This window comes from Anser anser (assembly GCF_964211835.1).
Source record: "Anser anser genome assembly, chromosome: 20".
In the NCBI taxonomy this organism is placed as follows: domain Eukaryota; kingdom Metazoa; phylum Chordata; class Aves; order Anseriformes; family Anatidae; genus Anser; species Anser anser.
This window is the reverse complement of record NC_139741.1, coordinates 5,998,617-6,021,177: the sequence shown is the minus strand read 5'-3', so window position 1 is coordinate 6,021,177 and position 22,561 is coordinate 5,998,617. Positions and strand designations below refer to the sequence as shown.

The 22,561-nt window shown below is 41.4% G+C and overlaps 1 protein-coding gene and 1 long non-coding RNA gene across 8 annotated transcripts in view; one reads left to right on the top strand and one right to left on the bottom strand.

The window, feature by feature from the left end:
• Positions 1–169: 169 nt before the first annotated feature.
• Positions 170–22,561, bottom strand: part of MYO1C (myosin IC) — a 58,863-nt gene continuing 36,471 nt past the window's right edge. For all 7 annotated transcript variants that reach the window (XM_083806548.1, XM_083806551.1, XM_083806552.1 and 4 more), the window contains 30 exons: positions 22,204–22,319; positions 18,585–18,783; positions 17,579–17,659; positions 16,632–16,811; positions 16,327–16,425; positions 15,989–16,102; positions 15,381–15,452; positions 15,111–15,230; positions 14,792–14,874; positions 13,813–13,918; positions 13,347–13,427; positions 12,849–12,940; positions 11,509–11,603; positions 11,236–11,282; positions 10,891–10,971; positions 10,597–10,702; positions 9,928–10,045; positions 9,609–9,722; positions 9,351–9,427; positions 9,110–9,178; positions 8,574–8,658; positions 7,838–7,997; positions 7,082–7,165; positions 5,742–5,835; positions 5,579–5,634; positions 4,903–5,038; positions 3,840–3,910; positions 3,304–3,401; positions 2,943–3,042; positions 170–1,872 (listed from right to left, as the gene is read on the bottom strand). In XM_083806548.1, the coding sequence (XP_083662674.1) occupies positions 1,846–1,872; positions 2,943–3,042; positions 3,304–3,401; positions 3,840–3,910; positions 4,903–5,038; positions 5,579–5,634; positions 5,742–5,835; positions 7,082–7,165; positions 7,838–7,997; positions 8,574–8,658; positions 9,110–9,178; positions 9,351–9,427; positions 9,609–9,722; positions 9,928–10,045; positions 10,597–10,702; positions 10,891–10,971; positions 11,236–11,282; positions 11,509–11,603; positions 12,849–12,940; positions 13,347–13,427; positions 13,813–13,918; positions 14,792–14,874; positions 15,111–15,230; positions 15,381–15,452; positions 15,989–16,102; positions 16,327–16,425; positions 16,632–16,811; positions 17,579–17,659; positions 18,585–18,783; positions 22,204–22,319 (2,961 nt within the window). In that variant the 3' untranslated portion in view covers positions 170–1,845. The remainder of the gene's footprint in view (positions 1,873–2,942; positions 3,043–3,303; positions 3,402–3,839; positions 3,911–4,902; positions 5,039–5,578; positions 5,635–5,741; positions 5,836–7,081; positions 7,166–7,837; positions 7,998–8,573; positions 8,659–9,109; positions 9,179–9,350; positions 9,428–9,608; positions 9,723–9,927; positions 10,046–10,596; positions 10,703–10,890; positions 10,972–11,235; positions 11,283–11,508; positions 11,604–12,848; positions 12,941–13,346; positions 13,428–13,812; positions 13,919–14,791; positions 14,875–15,110; positions 15,231–15,380; positions 15,453–15,988; positions 16,103–16,326; positions 16,426–16,631; positions 16,812–17,578; positions 17,660–18,584; positions 18,784–22,203; positions 22,320–22,561) is intronic.
• On the top strand, positions 1,520–6,854 carry LOC310884601. Its single transcript, XR_014574297.1, has 3 exons — positions 1,520–1,628; positions 2,675–2,844; positions 3,862–6,854. It is a non-coding gene; the product is annotated as an uncharacterized lncRNA (long non-coding RNA).

Sequence of the window (22,561 nt, the reverse complement as noted above, 5' to 3'; positions counted from 1 at the left end):
GCAGGGTTCCACCTGTCTGCAGCTGCTTTGAGCGCAAGCACAGCGCCACTGCGCAGCTTCCGAGGGTGAGCTGCAGGGGCTGTGTTGTCAAAGGGGCAGTGTGATGAATGGGGTGGGGTGATCCCAAAGTTAAATGTGGTGGAACAGTTTTTACAGTAAAGACAAAGTGTTTTCATCATAAAAATTTATTTAGCGGTTTTGAAGAGGTTATATAATAGCGTATACAGCATTGTATAGTATATACACTATATAGCATATACAATAGTATGGTGTATATGTACTACAGTGTATACAGCATTCCAGGCCTGGGGCAGTGTTCGGTAACTGTATAACGTCATGAAACCTAAAAGTAGGAGACTGAGCTGATTGTATGTCAGTGGCAACATGTTTGGTTATGTTTTAGTCAGGGCTTAGTGTAACTGCTGTTGCTACTGCATCAGGCTAGAGGTGGGATGTGAAGGATTGCTAAGGCAGGTGGAGTGCAAAATGCACGGTTGGAGGTCTGGAACTTGGAAATGGAAGCTGGAGCTGTGGTCTGCAGTCAGCAGGTATTGACACATAGCTGCCCACTGTGTAGCCATTGGGGGTCTTTGTTAAAGGAAAGTGCTCGGTACTAACTTCTGTGATGCAGCCCGAGACCTGATAGCATTCACATGTCCCTTCTGGGTTGGAGTCAGAGTTAGTGATATGGCAGCTTGCTTAGGAAAATGGTAAGATGCTTCCTTGCAAAGGAGCCCTCAGCCAGTTGGTCAGTAATGCCAGTGGTGCTGAACGAGCCCTCTTCTTTAAGGCAGTAGCGCGAAGTGTTACATAAACACTGAAGCTTTACTGTGAGAACTCAAACTTCCAGTTATCCCTGAAGACTTAGGAGAAGAAAAGCAGTTTTTGTGAAGGTGCTGCTCTGAGCCTGATGAGCTGTGTGGGGAAGGGGCAGGCTCCCAGACAGGAACAAGGTGGGAGGGAAAGCTCGTGCATGTCCTGGCTGAGGGCTCCAGGTTTCATTTCCAGCCTAGAGGGACATGGTGAAGTGGTGACCTCTGCAGTTGATATCACTTAGATTTTGGTTGGCTGTGTGGATATGAAAAAGTTGCTACTGTATAAAAATATCACTATACAGCAAGAAATGGGAGCGGTAACTTCAAAAATAATTAAAAAAAATGCTGTATCCAAATCAGTGAAGTTAACATGATGGGTTAATTAATACCTTCTGTTCATAAACTTAAAAACAACAAAAATTCCAAATCTAAAACATAAGTTTCCATATCAACACCATTTCTTGTAGTGCATTTCTCATATTCAGCTATAAAGTATTTACAGGGTTTTTTTTACTCATTTACACAATATGGCTTTACTATTGTAACACAAAGCATCAAAACATCTCAGAGCAAAATTATTCATAAAACATTTTGAATATAAAGTTTGGCATTTAATTGATTTGGCTGACAAAGCAGCAGCGTTTTGTTTTCTGATTGTGCTTTTTTGATGATGCCAAGCACAAATTTTGGTCATTTCCATCAGGGCTTAAACTCTATTAGAGTCAGAACTACCTCTCTCAGAGCCCAGCTGAACATGTTTCATGAGCCACGGTTTCACAGACATCACGTTGGACCCGTGTGTTTGCCACTAAGGTAAGGAAGAGAAGGCCTTTCTTTTGGAACTTCAGTATTAAGACAAGAAAGCAAGATGTGTTTTGTGGGTTTTCTGAAAGTGCAGGTCTTTGGTAACAAACAAAATGAGCAAAGCGAGGAAGGAGGGGGGGATTTTGCTGGGAACCAAATCCAGCCAATTATATGGGGTGTGGTCAGACTGATGGAGGAAAGGGTCCTGTAGTGGTGGCACGTTTCATCATCGAGAGTTCAGACGAGGAGCAACCTGCAGGAGAAGATGGACAAGCTAGAAACCATACTGAAAACAAAGATGCTGAAGCGGTTCTAGCACTGAAATACCCTCGAAGCATGCTGAAGCCTGGCCTGTAGAGTCAAGCTGTTTGTTATGCTATGGGTAGGTAAAGACAATTTCAGTGCCTCAGCACAGAGAGCTCTGGCCTCAGCAGGAAACAAAAGCAGGTACTGGCTACTGGTCAGTGAGCAGAGTCCACAGCAGTCTTGTACCTCTCTTCCTGCAGGTATACTAAAAACTTCTCCCTAACTGGAAAGATGTTCTTAGGGATGGTTTGAAAACGCTGGGGAGGGAAAAACAAACACTTCAGGATGTTTCTTCTTAGTATAAAAAGTCATTTGGTTTGTCATTACTGATAGCAGATGGAGAGAGAAGTGTGGTCTTCACTGCAGCATGTGAATTTAATCTCTTCCTGTGTACAGCTGCTAGGTAACCCATGGAGTAGGGGATTTTTTTGGCAGTGCTACATGTTTGTGGGTTTTACAGGATTGGACTGTTTGAGGGAAGAGCAAGGTGGAAAGGGTGAGAATCCAGTTCTGAGACGTGTCAGGCTGCAGTAGGATGGGGAGCTGACCTTTCTAGCTCTGATGCTGGCAGGGGAATTAGTGCAGTCTGAATAGGTTCTGGGTTTGTTACCAGTCAGCCCTTCATCTCACAACAAATCAGCTGCGTGTGTGTAGATAACTAGCATGAAGACTACAAACAATTTAGGAAGGGAAGAACAACTGTATTTTCGCTTCCTGTGTTCTTAAATCTAAAACTTGATTTGCAACAGTATATCATGAAAGAATCCTGCCAAAGAACCCAAGTGATTGACAGAATAATTGCTTGAGTTTGAGCAAGCCTGGCAGTCTCGTAACTGCAAGAGAAGTGCAGTGCAAAACTCCAACTGGGGAAAAGGCTCACAGACCCAGGGCAGTGCCTTCAGCAAGGGAAGAAATCATGGTACGTCTGTCTGCTGCAAGTACATTTGGTAGCAAAACCTGGGTTCGGATGTGCTGTAAGCGAGCTACTGCTTCTTATTGCTCTTGGCCTGTACTCACCACGGTTAGATGGCCGTTCTTAGCTTTGGCTATGAGCAGTTCTGATCCTGATATAAAATCAATTATGCCTTCTTTGCCTTGTCCAACTGTGAATTTTATGCTGCAAAGAGAAACAGATAACAAACTTGATGAGTGTGGGTGTGTGTGTAGCTCTACCCTAGGTCTGCTGCTTCAGGGAATGAACAAGCAGACTCCTGTTAGTTCAGATTAACTCTTCTTTGTCGTCTTAAAGAATAATTAAATATGTTTTTATGATGTATTTCTGACATATTTCTGTAGCCCTATAATGCTGAAGCAGAGCTCTGCAGAACCAACACAAGAAAACCAAAGCAGCTCCTGAGAGGGGCTTGGCTTCACTCACCTGCCCTGGTTGATGTTGACATTATTGACTTTGTCTGCCCGCATGGCTGTTTTTGTGAGTGTCTCGATCACGTGGTCACTCTGAAGTACAACATCTCCCTAGGCGAGAAAACCAGCAATAGTTTGTGATCGTGGCTTTTCAGTGATTGTATACCAAAATAATTATGTTGTAATTAACAGGGACGGAGCTATCTCCATAGGTTAGCTTGGAAAACACCTCTCAAGGTGCACCAGGCTTGGCAGTGATCAGTGATAACACCCCCAGCAGTTACTTTATTTACAGGGTAACAGTAAAGGGGGCAAGGGACAGCACTGATCCTGCCAGTGCAGTGCATCAGTCACTGGTGAACCCCATCTGTGAGCACACAAATATGAGCAAAATCCAACTTAAAGCTGGCACAAAGTGAGTTACATAGGGGGGCTGTTCACCTGTGCACATCACCAGTGTGCTTCACTCCCCCACCCACCGCCACCCTGCATCTTCTGCTCTTTGTGCCTTTAAAACTTGTTCTAGAGATGGCTGGATGGCCCAATTACCTTCTGTTTGTTATCCTCACAGTGCACGTGCAGCACAAACAAGTTATCGCTCAGGCTGCTGACGGAGATGCCTGCAATAGAGAACGGCCGTTTGACACCAACACAACAATACCGGGATTCCTGCATGCGTTGCAGGACCTCTCCCAGGAACGCAGCAACTGTTGGTCCCACACCGAGAAACCTGACAGCTGAGAAGCTGCGCAGCAGCAGTGCCCTAAGGTGTCAGCAGGGAGCCTGAAGAGGCTGCAAGGTGACAGACAATCAGCTTATAGCTGGGCTTCTTAATGTGAAAAAAAAAATTTCAGGTGCCTCTGTCCATCAGAAGTAGGAATGCCTGTTCTCTGGATTTGTTTAACACCTATTTTGTATAATAGAGAGATCTGATTAGCGATGCCATTTGAGGTAGCCCAGCCCTAGCAGTGATGAACGTACAGCTCTGCAGTAATCATGTCTTATGGGAGTCCCAGAACCCCAAATTAGTGTTGCCAATGGAAACCATTTTAAATGGTGACAGTTACAAACACAGTAGGTAATTGCGTTAGGGTAACACTGAAATGATTAGCACAAAAACTGGCTGCAAGGAGGAGCTGTAGCAATGCTGGGAGCTGGAGCTGAGGCTGTGAAGTGAGAGGTTTCAGATAAGCCAAAGCCAAGTCATGTACCAGACTCGGCAATTTTCTTTCTCTCTGACCAAGTTTCCCCCTCTAAAAGGACCACGTCAATGTCAACTATTTAGAGGGCTAAAAGCCAGTGTCCCAAGCAGCTGCTGTGTAATAATGGTGCAACTTCCCTGCAGTGGAGATGTGCAATTGGGAAATGACTTGAGAGGTTTCTGGGGAGACGAATTGAGTAATTTTTGTGACATTTTAAGGAATTTAATTTTAGAAAAAAACAAGTTCAACATATTTCAGACTTAAAGTACTTGTCAGTACAAGATAATTCCATTCTTGTCCAGGAGAAAGACCAACTGGTTATTTTTTTATTATTGTATTTTAACTGAAGTTAGTTGTCATGCTGACTAAAATCAAGTGAGCTAAACCCCATTTATGTTAGCACTTCTCACCTGTCAGATTGGCATAGTCAATCCGTTGTTTGATTTTGGAGTCTTCAACAATGACGACTGCGTTTTGGGTAAGAAGCAGTTGCCGTGCTCTTGCTTTGTATCCTTTCCGGTCATATTTGATCACAGGAACTGCATACTGAAGTAAGTGTTATCAGTGCTAAAAATGCAACTTGCATAATTGGCAGCTACCTTCCATCTAGCCTAGAGAGCTTGCAGGAGGTACTAACCAGTGCTTTGTAAACTGGGAGTGAAGACAATCCTTTTGAGTCCTATTCTCAGTTCTGCCACAGACTTCCTTGTTGACCTAGAGGAGTTCTGAACAATAACTTGATGACTATGGCTGTCTGACTGTGCTTGAAAAATCTATGATTTAGCTTCAGTCTGCATAGACTTCATCGCTCCTTTCCTCTCCCCTTTAAGCATCTCAAAGCATCATGAACACCAGCAATGCAAGCTGCAACCCCTTTAATTCTAGCTGACAAACTTGCCCAAACCTCCCAATTGCATTTTTGAGCTACCAGGTCCTCATGTAGACTATCTTCCAAGGTGTTACCAGCTTAATGTTAAGGTAAAATTATTGCTATATTTCCTTCAGCACTCTAATCTTCTGATAAAGACTTAAATTCTGCTGCATAATTATGAAAACTTGAAAAAAATATTAGGACACAGGTCTTACCTTAATTGCTTCATTTTCTAAAGCCTGAAGGACTTTAGTGTTTATCTCTTCATTACCTAAATTAAAACCGAAGAGATGGGGTAAGAAAAATTTCAAGCAAGAAAAAAGAGGAGATGAATCCCCCCCTTTCTTCTTCGCGTTCAACTTTGCAACACCTACTCACCAAGTCGAGTGTTGATGAAGAGTCTAGGAACACTCTGAGGGTAATTGTCTTTTTTACCCTTAAAAATCTCACTGGCAATTACTTTTTGTTCCAGCTGTAAGGACAAAAGATGTACTCTGTTAAGTAGAAAATCTTGCTTCAAATAAAAAAAGTTTGACTTCAAAGAGCCTCTGTGGTTTTTTTCTTTTAAAAGTCATCTACTTTTGAGCTGAATCATGCTAATCAGAAAATTACATAAAGTCTTCCATATGCCCCCTTATCTTTTCAACAGCTATCCTTGTTTTAGGATAGAAATTTCACATCTTTTATTTTTAATTCTCAAAAATATATACTTCTAGTTTGAATTTATCAAAAGCCAGAGACCAGATGTGATGTCTACATCATGTCTTTGTTAAAAGGTCTCAGAATTCTCCCACTTCAGAGATCTTCTTAGCCTAGTTAAGCTAAGCAATTTGTTTTCCTGCTTTGCCCCGTAGGATGTTTTTTTTTCCTATGGTTCAGCTATTTTTGCTGAAGCCTTTTCAGCTAGTCACCATCTTTACTGAACTACTGACAAAAGAAGTTAAGATGTTATTAGCAGAGTGTAACGCATTTATTACAGCTCTCTCATCTCTTCAATATTCTCTACCTTATCCTCTGACAAATAGTACAACTCAGCTAGGTGCCATTCAGTCCTGGGAGTTCTTGTTTAGAAGATGAGTCACCATAAACCTTTGGTCCTTTCTACAGTGGCAGTCTTCCAGGGGGTAAATATGACCAGTACTCTTAGCTCTAACTTCTGTTCGTTCAGAATGAGAACAAAACCAGGGAACGAGGAAACAGGAAATCCCTTTTGTTTTTGTATAGAGCAAACAGACAGGAGATGAGTTACAGGTGAAAATGTGGATAAAGGATATTCATAAGCCTTGTTTGCTTGGGAGAAGAAAGTGGAGCTGTTTCCACCTCCAACTCAGTAATGGCTGGTATTAATCCTGTGTCCTTAATCGTAGGCTCAGCCACTAACTAATCCACAGCATTTCATTACATGCACTTAAGACTTTACAGGCCTTCATAAGCAGTATGATATACAATCCAATTAAAAAAAAAAAGTTTAAAGGCAACTATTACCATAATCTCTCAAAACAGTTTAGATGAAACTGTTTAATGTATACATTTCCTATTAATTAGCTCTCTTCACTGAGTTTTTTTAATAGAAAAGAAAAAAAATATTGCTACCCTAAGACTAAGATGAATCAAATTTCAGTATAATTTTTAATATTTTTACCTAGAGCAACAATGAAACAGTATAGAACAATACAACATCAAAATAGTCTGTGAAAGAACACAAAGTTGCCAGGTACCTGTTGCTTCCACTCTGGGCTGATTCTCTTGCAGTAGGTCCAGACCATGTTCTGCATGCATAACTGTCGCAGGAGCTGGGATGCCTGAAGGGGGTTTCACACAATAAGTGAAAATAGCTCAAACTGACAAAGCAACTCAAACAATGAAAAAACGAGAAACTACTGCAGAAAATCCATGGCTGAATTAAGATACTGTTTCGTTACTGACAATCACTTTTAAGTAATAAAAAGTCTATTTTCCACCTTTTAAAGACAGTTTGTCCCACAACATTCTCCATCTGGTTTAGAATTAAATGGCAATTGAAGAACAGAATTATTCCTTAGAATATGGTTTAGAATTAATGGCAATGGAAGAAATTCAGTATGTTCTGGAATAACCAATTTGTTATTCCAGCCAACTTAGCTGTCCAGAGGGAACTTAATTTGGTCAGAAGAAAAAAGAAAGAAAATTTCAGAAATGGATGGGAAGAACACTAGAAAATAGTGTTGCAACAGTACCAAACTCTCTCAAGAGTTCAGCACTATAGCTCTAATAATTTTACAGCTATGCTAATTACACAAATGTGATGGTATTTTGATTAATTCTACTTGTAGAGATGCCAATGCAATGTGAAACCTGAGCGAGAACCTGGTTCTTTCTTGCTCTCATAGCAGGTGACTCCCCACAGGCCTTTGGTGGCCCGTGGTCTTCCATACTGCCATTTGTCTCCTCCAACTCGTGTACCATTCATCTGACCCTGGTGCAGTTGAGCCTACCTCACAGAGCGATGGAGGAGGAGTTGGCCAGGATTTGTCTAAAACGTTCTTTGGTAAATTACGCTTGAGGTTCATCAGGAAGGAAAAGCGGATGTAATCAAGGAAATACTCATTCTCTGGGCAGCGAGGGTGATTCCGGTAAATAAAACCCTTAATGAATCTGAGGAAGAGGAAAGACAATAGAAGATTGGTCAAAACTGAAGATATTTAGAGGTCTCCTCCAACCCAACCATGTCTGGGTCCCCAGTAAACTTTCAGATATAGCTAGGGTAAAAGGTGAATTAACATAAAATCAATGGAGAATTAGGAGATTTGGGCCAGTCCCCAGAATAGACATCAAACTTGAGAGGAAAAGGGAACTGCAATTTATAAGAAAAAGGAACTCAATAAAATGGAGTGGATAACCCAGAAGGGCTGACTGCCAAAATGGAAGTTTATATAACAATAAAAAAATAGGCAAAGCAAGTTTTTTAATGTCTGTTGCATCTGCAGTCAGATTAGCCAAACAGACAGCCTTGCCCATTTTCAGACGTGCTTACTCAAATATTTGTCACAAAATAACTTCCTATGGTTGCTTTGAGATAACAGAATTCTTATTTCCTGAGCTTTATTTAATAATAGTTGTAATTTATTAATAAAAATCTCTGACATTGTAGTGACAGGTAACATCATTTGCATCATCTCATTCTTAGTAAATAAGTACCCATTCAATGGGCTGAGGTTACTGTTTACACACCTTCTGATAGTCTCTACTGCCCACTTCTTCTTGGCAGCTTTTCGGCGTCCCAAGGTTCCCCGCCACCAGGACTGGATAGCTATTGCTAAAAATACAAACATTTTACACAAAGTGAGCTCCTTCATACCAATATTGACTTCACACAAAACTGGCAACAAACAGTGCTTAAGTATGTACTCTGAAAAAAAACAAAAAACCAACAGCCTTCACAGTGACACATGGGAAAGAATATAATTGAAATTCTTAACAATATAACGCAATGGATAAATGGCAATAAAAAGCACTGGCAGATGGGAACTGCTGTATGGGAGCTGCTGTGTGAGCATGAGTTAAGCCTATTCTCTTACTCAGAGTCTCAAAGACTAACATGGAAGGAATGGGTATGCTAACATCTACCATTCTACTTCCAGCAAGGCTTCAGGGATTTTTCCTTCTTGCACACCAAAATCAAGTCACCTTTTACTTCTTCTCAAAACAGCAATGGCCACTTCACCCACGCAATGACACAGCATTGCAGTTTCCTTTCTCCCTCATACCTGAGTGTTTCATGTGCAGGAATTTTTTTCGACGGTAGAAACCTCTCCACGTGGCCTGCATTTTTGTTGCTGAAATTGTAAGAGAAACAGCAATTTGAAATCACGACCAAGCATATTTTGATACAAACAGGTTAAACTGTTCAAACAAACAAACAAACAAAAAAATGAATAACAACAATAAAAAATATCACAAACCAGACAGCTAACTGTCCATGAAGCTACTGCAGTGTGTGTGACTCACCCAGGCTCTGCTTCCTCACTTCCAGAGCATCTTCCGTTGCAAACAAAGTCTTGGGAAAGCGGATAAAAATCTTTGTTCTAGAAATAGAAATTCAGAATAATGTTTAACATGCAGGAGAAGTTTGCTTCCTGCCCTTAGCATTCCCTTTGGGATCTCTAATCTTTTGCCCGCCCATTAAACACAGAAGCTTTATTTAAGAGCAATGACATTGATGTCCAATGATTCATAACCTCAAATTGAGAAAACACGAGAACTAACCGTCCCATTTTGTATTCTTCCTGTTTGTAGCCAAGATGTTTCACCAGCACAGCCACGCCATCATGGGGCCGTCCATCCCATGTAGGCCACGTTTCTGGACAAAGTGATTTGTACCTGTGGATTGACAGCAGAAGAAATCTTAGGGAGATAAGTAACAGAAAGGGAAAGAGGTCATTCTCCTCTCTCCCTCAAAGAAATAACTCTTTCAGGTATAAGGGCTGCTCTTTGCTTTTTGGAACACTTTCCCGGCCTCAACACCTATAGGACCAAGACCAGGGGGAGGGAGCAGCAGGGAGAGATAAGGCCAGGGTAATCCTACCTCTGCAGAAAAACTTCGTATTTCCTTCGATATGCAAAGCCAGCTCTCCGCACTCTGAGGTTCTCCATCAACCCCAGGTATTTCACTTGATGTCGGATTAGGACTTCATCAAATCGATCTTGAGAGAGTATGAAAACAGAGAAACTTCATTAATGTATAGTTGTCCATTCATGCAGAGAAGGGAAATACTCAGTTCAGTTCAGAATTACTTTATATTACAGTTATCTTTAACCTCTACCCCATCCTCATGGTTCAGGTCACACAACTTATTTTGTGTCTCCTGTCCCTCCCTCTTTTAGTATACATTTACATTTAGTTCCAGAATAGAATTTATCCTTTAGGATGTTCTACGCAGACAGGAGGAGGAAATGAGGGAGAATAAAATAATTGAAAGGAAGTTATGTAGGTTCACTATTCTTGACTTCAAATACGACCTCATTCTGTCACTTTACCCAAGACCAGTGCCTCCATTCTGATTTCTGGCTGCTGGTACTACCACCCCCCTCCCACAAGAAGCTCTGGCACAGACCCAAAATGAAAACTCTTGCAAGATTCATTCATTTGAGCTCCTTTCTGTGCCTCACTGCCTGGGATCTTGTGGTCTGTATAGCTGTTGTAGAAGAGCGCATAGGTGAAGAGCCCATACATAGGTGAAGAGCACAGCCATACCAGCCTGTTTAGCATCGTTAGGTTTCATGCATCGGATGTAGGATGGTTCTTTGGACATCAGAATTTCCATGAGTTTAGAGAGGCTGTTTTTAAACTGAGTTGCTGCCTAGGAGAAAAGAAAGAAAACCATGAATGATGTGATGACTTACAGCCAGTACCTGTGATTGCAGAACAAACTTTACAGTCCCCCAGCTTCAAAGGTAAGAGGCTTGTATTTAGGTTACCATGTTAGACAGGACGTATCTTTAAAAGAGAGGAAATAGCCACACTTCCACCCAGCTCTTGTATCCTTACCGTTTCGGGTCTCTTTTTGTCTGTCAGCTCCGTCCTGTCAAAACACTGATTTATGATAGGATTCTCAGAGTTGCACATAGTCTGTGGAGAGAGACATTTTCAGAGATAAAGTACAAAATGAACTTCAGAGGACTTTTAGAGAAACGTGACAAAACGGTTTTGGGTTGTTTTGTTTTTAATAAAACAAACTGAATACTTTAATTTGCCTTTTCGTAATGCAGCCCTATGGACATGCACTCTCCGGGTGGAGATTAAAAGAATCTTTTCCCTCAGATGCCACCCCACTTTGAACCTGCCTCCTTGTTCTGCTGCTGAGTATTGGGAGCACCCTGCATCCATACTCACCTCCTTCAGGTTCCGAAAGAGAAGGTCATTGTTTTTATCTAGAAAACCTGGAAAAAAAAGAAATCACTCAGGCTGCCACCACTGTTCCACAGAAATTTCACAACAAGGCAGGAATTTGAGATGGGAAATTAATCCGGTTAATCAGATGATACATAGAACTACTCTATAACCAGATTTGTCTTTGCTACCTAGTAAAGCTGTTTTAATTCAGAGGGCAGGGGATGAAAGAAGGAAAAAGGAGTGAGAGAGACTGGGGATGATGCACACACTTACCTGCAACACTGTAGGTGACCTCTCCAGCATAGTGCAAAAGCCGAAACTCTTCCCGCCCTAAAGACTTGCGAGTTTTTTGGTCAGCAAGCTTGTGCCTGGAGAGAAAGTGAAGAAGCTTCATGAGGAACAAGCATTTGTTTCATGTGGGGAATCACCTCAAAAACCACTATGGTATATGATCCTAGAGTGGGACTAGATGAACACAGGAGGAAAAAAATTAAAAATTACACTTGTTGATCTTTAAGACCAGAAGTAAAAAAAGGTGAGTTATCAACCAGCAAATCATAAAGATGTCATAAAATCTATTTATGTTTATTTCTGATAGATGAACTTTCAGCTTCCTGGCGAGGTTGCAGAGTGGCTCTGCGTGTACATGAAATCAGAGTAGAGGCAGCAGGCAAGAGGGCAGTGAAGATGTTGGCAGCAGGCTGGCATACTTGTGAGTTGCCATACAGACCCCGATCTGAGCAAAGCAGAACATTCGATTAAGAATAAAAAGAAATTTGCGGCTCTAAAACCAAGGCAGACAATTCACAAGCTAAAACATGGAATTCATATCCACAAAACTGGAGTGGCAGCAATAGGATAGGTTACCAAAGTCAAAGGAGGATTATCAACAGTGTCTGGGAAGCAGATGTAAATGAAGGTGAAATAGTAACTCCTCAATTTCAAAAGCACCAGCACTGCTAAAATCATTCTAATGCAAATACACCTCTGAACACTAATGTTACCAGCAAAATTCTGCTGCATGTTCCAGTTATTTGTAGGCTAGACTTCAGGCATCAGTTGTCACCCCCCAGGAAACCATTAATGCTGGGTAATAATCTGGCATGGTACACCAAAACGGAGCTGGTCACACCTGAAGTACTGGACCAGGCCTTGGAAGAGACAAGAAACTGCAATCCTGCCCAGTTCCTTGGATATTAGCAACTGGATGTCAGCAAGAGACTGGTGAAGAGGCAAGCCAGCAACAGAAAGCTGAGGACCTTTACACGTCTCAGTCAGACTTAGACAATGTGTAAGTACAGAAGATTCGGTGCATAAATTGGACATGGTCTTTTCCTGCCAGTCTAACACATCTTTCCTTTTTTCTACAACTCTGTTATACCTGCTTGTTCAATATTATCTTAACTCACAGTCTCTTTGCAAATGAAAACATGGTCATCTTTTATGTGGGGCCCAGTATATCTAGGATGTATATCTAGGGCCCTAGTATATCTACGTTATCTACCGTCATAAACACAATGCTTTATAAAGTTACCCAGCAATAATTAAACCTGTAGGCTCTATCACACTTGGATACTCCCAGTAAAGATGCCCTCAGCTGTATGAACACTCACGTGAGAAAATGGGGGTGGTTCTTCACAGTTTCCTCCAGTTTCTCCAAGAACGTTGTATCTGTGGCATCCCCAGGTCTCAGACACTCTTCGTCCTGAAAACACAAGCATTCCAGTATTGATTTCTTTCTGTGCTTGTACGCATACAGGCCAACTCTAATTCTGTCTCACTGAAACATTGTCCCAGCCTGACCCTTTGGCTTTTTAATATGTAAGCCACCTCATGCCTTCACTTCACTTAGTTCAACAAATGAAGAATTGTTGAGTCGAATGGGAGAACAATTTACTCCTTCCAGACTGCCTGGATTGGAAGTTTCTTTCCTTTGGGCAGATGGGGACAACACAGTATGACTTGTAGTGGTGTCGCTGTTCAGTGTATCATTGCCCTTCCCACCTGCCCAAGCAGTCCTAATATAAATTTAGACCTTTTTTCTGTGTTCTTCCCCTTGATTTCCACTCCACTGCCCCAGCGTTTCATTTTAAAAGGTCATGTCAACTCACCAAAATAGAAATGATGCCTTTGAACTTCTCTTCCACCAAATCACAAATGATTTTGTTATTGAAATATTGAACTGGTTCCCACTGCAAAGACAAGAAATCACACTTGGGTGACAACAATTCTTGACAGGAAAAAATGTGAAAATTTCAGAACATTTTAGACAGCACCTTATTTAAATAACCACTGTGTCATTTGAAATGTAAAGCTTTTTCACTCATCACATTTGTTTTCTTAACATTCCCTTTAAAAAGCATCTTTTTTATCAAAGTAAAAGATTGAAATGGCATTAGTTGCTTCTAGCTGTATTGCACACTGTTACCAAGGTAGTTTGAAAAGAAAGGTAAAAGAAAATCTCTTTAAATCATGTACTTTGGAGACCATTATTAAAGCTCCTTTTCTAATCATCTGTCCTTGGCCTGCTGGAGGTGCTGCTAAGAAGACAGTAGGAGTGATTTTACTGGCTCTTACCGCTATGCCTTCTGACTCGTATTCCTCTTGTTCTGACTTTAATGTGAGCTCTATGAAGAGCTGTTGCAATTTTTCGTTACAATAATTAATACAAAATTGCTCAAAGCTGGAAACAAAAATCAGAAAAATGATCATTAATACTGTATGACAAAATAAGCTATAATCAGAGGACAGTAGCGTTAATATATCTATGTGTAATCAAGAAAAATGTGAGAGATACGGTGAATTATTTAGTGAATCTATATTTATTGAATTCATTATTTAGTGCATCTCATGAAAGAGTTCCAAAAGGACGGAAAAACAGACATGAAGAGTGTAACACTGAGAAAGAGAAAAACTACAGATTCAGAGTCTAGGTTCATTGCTATCTGCCAGAGTTAGGTTCCAGACTCTGACATAATCCTATACACTGCTCTACAGCTGTGTTTTCCCATTCATACCACCACATAAAGATGCCAGAACAACAGCCACAACTGTGCCAGAGAGCTGGACAAAGGAAGAAATACTTTACTCACAGGGTGGCGACCACTGGTACAGGCTGCCCAGAGAAATGGTGGATGCCCCATCCCTGGAAGTGCTCAAGGACAGACTGGATGGGGCTTTGAGCAACCTGGTCTAGTGGAAGGCATCGCCCTTGCAGGGGCATTGGAATTAGATGATCTTTAACCCACCCCATTCTATGATTCTATGAAAGGCATGGTTCAAGCTAGCACATGAATATGCCCCCAAAAGACATCAGTCTCTAAAACACCAGGAACATAAATAGGTGTAAATGCTAGATATTATCTGAATGCCCAAAGTGCTAGAAGATCTGCCAATGCTAGTTATTCAGCTGATTTCCTAAAGCTGAAACATCATCTCTTTCTCTTACTAAAAGAAACAGAGATGGAATAATGTCTTATTTCACAATGGAGAAAAAACACTATAATGGAGTCATGCACAGCTTACTCAAAACCCAAAGACACTAATGAATACAAACCTGTTGTGCTGGAAAACCTCAAATCCATAAATATCGAGCAATCCTAGAACTGTTGTACTTCTCCAGCCTGGAAACTCTCCCTCCTGCAATAGGGCAAAAAGTAAGTGTTCGTATGCAGTCACACAGTCAGTTACAGCTAGAATCCATCACTGGATCTTCTCCATTTAGTTACAGCATATTCTCCTTACTCTCTTCTTAGTGGAAAACAAATTAACTTGGAAATCACTGTAAAGCATGCAACGATTTTGTGTTGCAGCTTTAAGATTTGAAACTGCCTTTCACACTTGGTTGTGTATCAACAAACAACAGATTTGTTTACCTTGTAAGCAAGAGACTTGTTAACCTTGTTCACCAGCCAGGAGAAAGTGCGTCCATATATTGCTTTTGCAAGTGCATCCCTTGCATAGGCTGCCTGCTCCAGGTTCAGGGGACTGATTAACTGCATACAAAAGGAGAAAAAAAAGTCATTCAACAGCCATTCCACTGACAGATTAAGTTTACCTGGCTTACTGTTAATATAGAGCTGATGGTATTGCACTAGTTGGATTTAATTTCCATGTGCCTCCCAGATCCCAATTCATGTTCTTACCTCTTCCCCTTTCGCTATGATCTTCTTGTGGATCAGTGCATCTCGCAGAACAGAGCCCTCAACCGCTAGAAGCTGCAAAGCAGTAGAATGTTAAATTTATTTATGAAGCAGTACGTTCAATTCATCAGTACTGGTTTTAAAGAGATCAGAAAGGCTAGTCCCCAAAATTACAGTCCAGTGAAACAACCCTGTGTTTCCCATTCACACTGCAAGCCTTTTTGCAATGTCAATCATCCCATTTCCTTCTGCACACCAACTCCTTTTTGCTGTATGACATAACAGTTTGGTTTGACTTCTCTGGCACAAAGAACTGACTGAGCAAAGCCATGAGAACTCTTCTTCAAAACTCATCTCCAGAGTAGGTCTATTCCTATCCCACTGCCTGAAGGCAAAAACCTTAAGTCAGTGGTGGATAAAGTGGTAAATAAAGAAGTTGTCATCAAAAATGTTTTAATGTTAATATTTGCACTGTATTTACGTCAAATAAAAGTACATTTTTGACAACTTCTAAATCATCTTCTAAAATGATATAATAGTAACAAGTTCAAAATAAGTAAACCACACTAATTCATCTTTAATGTAATATGTCTCTAACTGGCAATACTCACCCTAGCCAGATATTTAATCTGATTCTCCGTAGTGACCTGAGCATTTCCTTGCTCATCTGCAGCAAACTGCACATTCCCCAGATGCAGAACACTAGCCACGATGCTCAGCAAGTCCTACGGTGGAAGCAACAGGCAGAAATCAGGAACAGATACAGAATGAAACAGCAGTGAGATTTTTGTGTTAGTTAACACACTGTGCAAACGCTCATTTTGTATTTTCTTTCACGATTTTTGCAGGGAACACATGCACTCTAAAGGCTGCATTTGGTTAGAAATAAATCAAAGCAGAAAAATTCTCAAGAGAGGGAAAATCAGCTGTGCTGTCAAACAAGTCTTACCTCCACCTCATTGTCATTGAAGCTTATAATGGACAAGGCTCTTCGCACAATCTTCCAATCATTTTTATCATTTATGGAACTGACCCTTGCACAGTGACCCTAAAAATACACAGTTTGAAATGAACAAGTATATCATTATCAAAGGTATATTACTCATGCTCAATGCACTTCTGCCATATGTTTCTTTTCATAGGAGCTATCTCAGTGTTATTTTTGAAGCAAGGGAATAAAGATATAAAGTCAACTGGGAATAAATTTGTCCTAAAATATAACAAATATCTTAAGAATTATTAGTTAATACACACCTTTACTAAATAGTGATACTGTTGCGGGTTCTTTTCAAGGCCTAGCCTTCGCAGTAAGTCTTCTTCCCCTCCTTCTAGCAGCTGGTAGAAAATGTGGAAATTCCTCTCGCCATGATTTTGGTGCACAACTCGAGATTTCTCCAGGAGGTAGTTCAAGATGTGGCCCCCAACAGGAGCGCCCTAAATCAAACCAGATACATTGAAATAGTTTATCAACAGAGAGGAAAATATTTCTGCTTCTTTGGCAGTCTGTTCAAAGACATGCAATCACAAAATGATTGACTACGAAAGGCAGAAATCCTTTGTTACTTTGTATTACAAGATATATCATGGCGTATACACATCAATTTGAGTTTTGAAGCATACATGAAATGAGCTATCAAGTGAAAATAATACACAATTATATAGAACATGGCTACAGCATGTATTGAATGATATCCTGACTTGTGTATTCTTCCTTCTCAGAAGGGATTCAACACAAATGAAAAACAACAAAACTGTGAGTGTGGAGGAATTACGTACTGAGAAGTTTAAAGGACTACGATACATCTAGCTACTCGGTTCTTGCATTACGTTCATCTTCCTAGCGTGGGGCAGTTTGAATCAGAATTGAAACAAACACTATGTAAAGTTACTGAGGACAGAGATTATTTTCAGTCCACAGCTGACTAATGCGGAGTTAGTTTGGGAGTATCCATTTCACAGTGCACATACACCTCAGAAATAAGAGGACTTAATCTCACTCTTACTATATAGAGGGATGAGGGGAGAAAGAAAGGAAAGCGTGTTCCATAAAAACCTCTGGAACCAAACTTCGCTCCCAGACTGCTCACATGGTCAGCAAGGGAATGTGCGCTCTATGCACACATCAATACAAGAAAGCATAGGCAACAGAGATCTGTTATGACTGGGACCCGTTCTGAAGTATAAAACAGATTTGACGTTACCCTGTAATCAAACTGCACGTCCATGTATTTCCCAAATCGGCTGGAGTTATCATTCCGAAGGGTTTTCGCATTTCCGAAGGCCTGAAATGAGAAATGATTAGAGAAAAATAAATCAGTATCAAATAACGTTATTTATATACATTTTGGTGAAGATGCTGGTTGTCTATTTATGGCCATTAAAGTTTTGGTTTGTCCTTTTTGCACGGGAAAGCAAGAAGAAAACAGATTACCACCCAAAATACTAATGATGGTCTTTATACCGAGTGCAAGTATTGCAAATGAAACATGCCCCTAAAAACAATTCCACCCTCCCAGCAAATTTATTTTAAGGCCAATTCACTGCTGACAGCATATGTCATGACTGACAATCTTTTCAAAGCTTCCTCTTTCATCACAGCTATTTGCTTGCAGGAATCCACAGCTCTGCTCACAGCAGGCACTAACCTAACAGGCCTAGGCCTGTCAGGGTTTTCCCACTCATGGGGAGCACACCTTTTCCTGCTCTGCACAGATTTGAGTGGAACGGAAATATTAAAGGGAACTACAAAGAAAGCTCAGGACTGGACACTAGAGGACACCACAGCACTAGAAAATGCACCCACAAATGCATTTATCAGAGGGCAGAGCTGACCACAGGAGATGTGTCAACTTCTGGCTTTGCAAACTTATGCAGCACACCAGGACTCTTCCCGCTTCAAATGCCTCTCTCTCCCCTGCAGTCTGGCCACTTCTGAATTGCTCCTGGTGGACAGGAAAGGGCCAAGTGAGTTTGGCAGCAGATGACCATTTCTTTGGCTTGGAAGCACACTGGGATTCCCCTGTGTGCAGTACAAACGATCCGCCCACCCGGTGTGAACCTGCGTTCCCAGGATACACTATCCACGCTGCACAGACAGCTTAATCATGCCCAGTAGGGTCCAGCTGCCTCCACCCCCTCAGCCGGAAAATGTGAGTACTGCTGCTATGACTCAATGTCAAGCTTCAGTGCTGCAGACTCTAGAATTACCTCCAGGACAGGGTTGGATTGTAACAGGCGGTCCTTCACCGTCTCAACCTGCTGACTGGCTGGGCAGGTCACCGCGTAGTACTGCAGGATCTTCTTGGTGGCCTCCGTTTTGCCAGCCCCGCTCTCCCCGGATATCAGAATGCACTGATCCTTCCTCTCCATGCGCAGAGAGCGGTACGAATTGTCTGCAATAGCGTAGCTACGGAACAACGACAACCAGGCATTAGTTTGTTTCCACAAGTGAAGGGCAGAGACTCCTCAGCTGAGACTATCCCGTAACGCAAACTCCTAGCAGAGACACCTCAAAAAGAAATGTGTGGCCATGCGTTGGATACGAGCATATTGCTGTGAGAGATTGCTGTGAACGCTTTCAGACATCTCTGTGTACATCTTAACCACTGGGCCAAGTTTCTGCAGGGTGATAACATAAATCTAACAAGCTAAATTCCGTTAAAAACTATTCTTTTGGAAAAGGTCTTCATGTTATTTAAAGCATTTGACAGTGAATATGGAAAGCTATGAAAGGGGAAAGAGCTGAGCCATTTGCTCTCCCTGACCATTTCACCTACTCAGGTGAGAATGTTTTCTGTAAAAAAAAGACTACTTGGTGCAGATAAACTTAATTTTCTAAATATACATGATTTCTTGACATTGGTACACAGGATAAAAAAGCTTTACATTCAGGAAATTCCTTGTTTTCCATTGATCTTTATTCTAGATTATCTTTTAAGTGATGACACAGAAGGTCACAACTGCACTTTGCTATCTGGGTGGCTCCCATTACGTGGCTCCTGAATAGCCCAACCAACCTCTTGTAGCTTCTCTCAGATTATAAAAAGAACTGGATTACGCCAGAACAGACTGCTAAAACATCCAGCAGGCTACATTAAGCAACCATCCAGCTTAGGCCAAGCACTACCCAAAACACCAGACACCTCCTCCTGCCTGCGTACAACCAGGGTTTACTGTTGCTGTGCTTCAACTCCTGCTTCTTCCTTCATTTCTTTTTCTCTCTCTCCTATTTTCCTCCACACAGTAGACCAGACAGGTTCTTTTACCCAGAATCACACACTTTTACAACACCAGAGAGCAGGAGGATAAGTTTGACAAACATTGGTGGCAAGTGCTTATGGAAGAAGAGAGAAGAAGGACCAGATGCAATGGGAGGTGATAAGAGGAAAGAGAAACATTAGCCCTTCAAAATACACTCACGTAACACCTCAATAATAAAATCCTCAGCTGTCCTACACGTGGTTATCAAGCACATACCCTGTCTTCATACAATTCATACACTTGACAACCTTTTAATAATTATTGGGTTTTGCTTCTTCTTCTTCTACTTTTTTTTTTTTTTATTCTTGTGCCGTAAAATTAATTAAAAATGATCACACCAAAATAACAGCCATGGCCTCCTCAAGTCTATTAATACCTGGTGCTAAGGCAACACCGCTGAGCTACCTAGCAACACAACTGCACACTTACCCCACTAAATTCATCAAGTCCTTCTCTTCCCATCCAAACTCTGTCTCTGGAGTATTTTGAAAGCAAAACAGTTGAATAAATATAAATTCCATTTAAATTTTATGAACTGCCTCTGGATTGCATGTCTTTACTGAGGGAGTTTATGGTACTGGAAGCAGAACGCTAACAGTCATGCACACCACTTGCAGAATCCCCTTTACTTAAAGACGTTCACTGTCCCATTTGCAGTCACCATCTCCGAGCCCCGCGGCAGGCTATAAATAGGACAGGATGTGACACAGCACCCTGGGAAGTATGCTGCGTTTCAAGACCACAGGGCTACATTTTCTCCTTTGAATGACTACATGTGATGCGCTTCCCAGAGAACCCTGTGCTCAGGCCAAGCTTAAACTCTTTTGACACTGTAGTAGCAAAACTTTCTAGAATCAGCTTAGAATAAGAGAAATAGCAAAAAAAGACACCCGAAATACTATAAAAGAAGCAGTGAGTACCATGCTACAGATAATTTCAGTGCTCTGCAGAATATTTTAAAATGCATAAATAATCAAATGATATAATGTTTTTTAATGGGATGCTAACAACAGTTAACAAAGAACACTCTTTTTCCAGTTGGAGCAGCACTGGTGTTTGGTATCACAGCTCTCAAGGGTTTTTACTTACGAGCTGCACATTTTACAATTTCTCCTGGGACTAGTTACAACAAGGAAGAAAACAGCTTAGGAAATAATCAGCTACTTTGTGATTTAAATCATTTTGTGTAGCACTCACAGAAATTAAAGCAGAGCTGCCTAGCCCTCCACGCCACACATTAGCATTGCCATCGTGCTCAGTCCTGCGCTTACTGCACACATATAAAAAGGTAGCCACAGTCCCAACAATTTTCCAGGGAGTCACAAAGTTATCATCCCATGACAAAGGAGCCAGTAAGAGCGCCTAGATCACAAGCCAAAGTGATGAAGCCTGAGGCATGAGCTGCTACCTCTGCACCACCTCCGTTGCTTCATCAGGAACTGCCTGATGCTGATTTGAGCTACTGCTGATTACTTTTTGGGGGAAGGCCTCTCTTATTTAGGGCATCCACACATAAACAGAATGTGCTGACGCATCTCGATCAAGGGGAAAACTTAGCAGATTTGAATTCTGGGGTTTTCTGGTCTAACCATCTCTCATGTAGATCCACAAAAGAAGCCTGAAACACTGCAAAAATCACATTTTTACCCTAACAAATACAACTTCAAATATTCAGACTTTCCCAAGTAATGGCGTTTCTCTCCCCCTCTGTGCTCATAGCGCATTCTGTTTTGCTTACTCTTTTGGGTTATGTGCCAGTAATAAGAAACAATCCAAATAGTTTGCTCAAAAATAATATCATCTGCTCTTCCAAGACCTCTTGAAAAAAAAAAAAGAAAACACACACACAAAAAAAAGCCTTCAAGAAGTGCTCAGAATTTGGCCCTTGGCGCTGAAAGAAAGCATTTTTGAGCCAAACGTCCTCAGCTCCCAGTCATCTTTCTCTTTCAGTCTGACAAAAAAATTCAAATGCTTTCAAAAATAACTTTCAAACCACAAACTTTTTTTTACTTTTTTTTTTCAAATGGGAAATTGGGAATGCTCACCACGCCAGACCATGTAAATAAATACATTCCTTGTTCCAACAAGGCTCATGGTATCATAGCAACAGGGGAAATACCAGATAAATATTGGTCAGGCAGTAACAGGAGAGGTAGGAAAGAAACCACTGCACATATATACATACTCTTTCCCCTAGTTAGCGTTATGCTGAATGAGCGATGTAGCAGCAGGGGAAACTCACGATCCGGACATGCAGACCCCAAGTAACCTTGGAACAATGAACTCCTGTCCTGCCAGGGCTGGGTAAGCAGCTCTGTTCCTCCAGCCAGGAAGGAACCACCTCCCTTTCCAAATACTGCTCTTGCAAAGGCAACTCATCCTCTTTGGAGAGAGAAACAGGAATAGAAAGAGCCGTACACCACACCCTCTAAAAGATCCTTTATATCCCTATGATTTTTAGAGCATTATCTGGGACAAGTCCTATTTGCTTGCTTTCACATGTCATTACTGCACACGTCGGTGTGGGAATGGCACAAACTACGCTGTTTACCCACAGGCCACTCACAGGTGAGGAGAAACTTCATAGAAGCTGACACCGCGGTATCGCTCCATGTTCTGTTTACTGTAGATTTCCAGTTCCTTGTATGGATTAACAGACACCAAAACCGAGCCAATGTATGTCTGAAAAAGAAAGCACAAAATGAAGAGGTTACATAAGGACTAGCAGCGGATTCTCTGAGAGCCCAGAGTTGCTCAGAAAGCTCCTGTGGTTGACAAGCCCTGCCTGCAGCAGGGGATGCTGCTAAGGGCCTCCAAAGAGCCAACGGTGCTGAAGAAGCGACCTCCTCATGTAGTATGACATTGCAGGAGTTACGCTAGACCCCTCATCCTTGCTGGATAAACAGCACCTACGCATGGTTTTT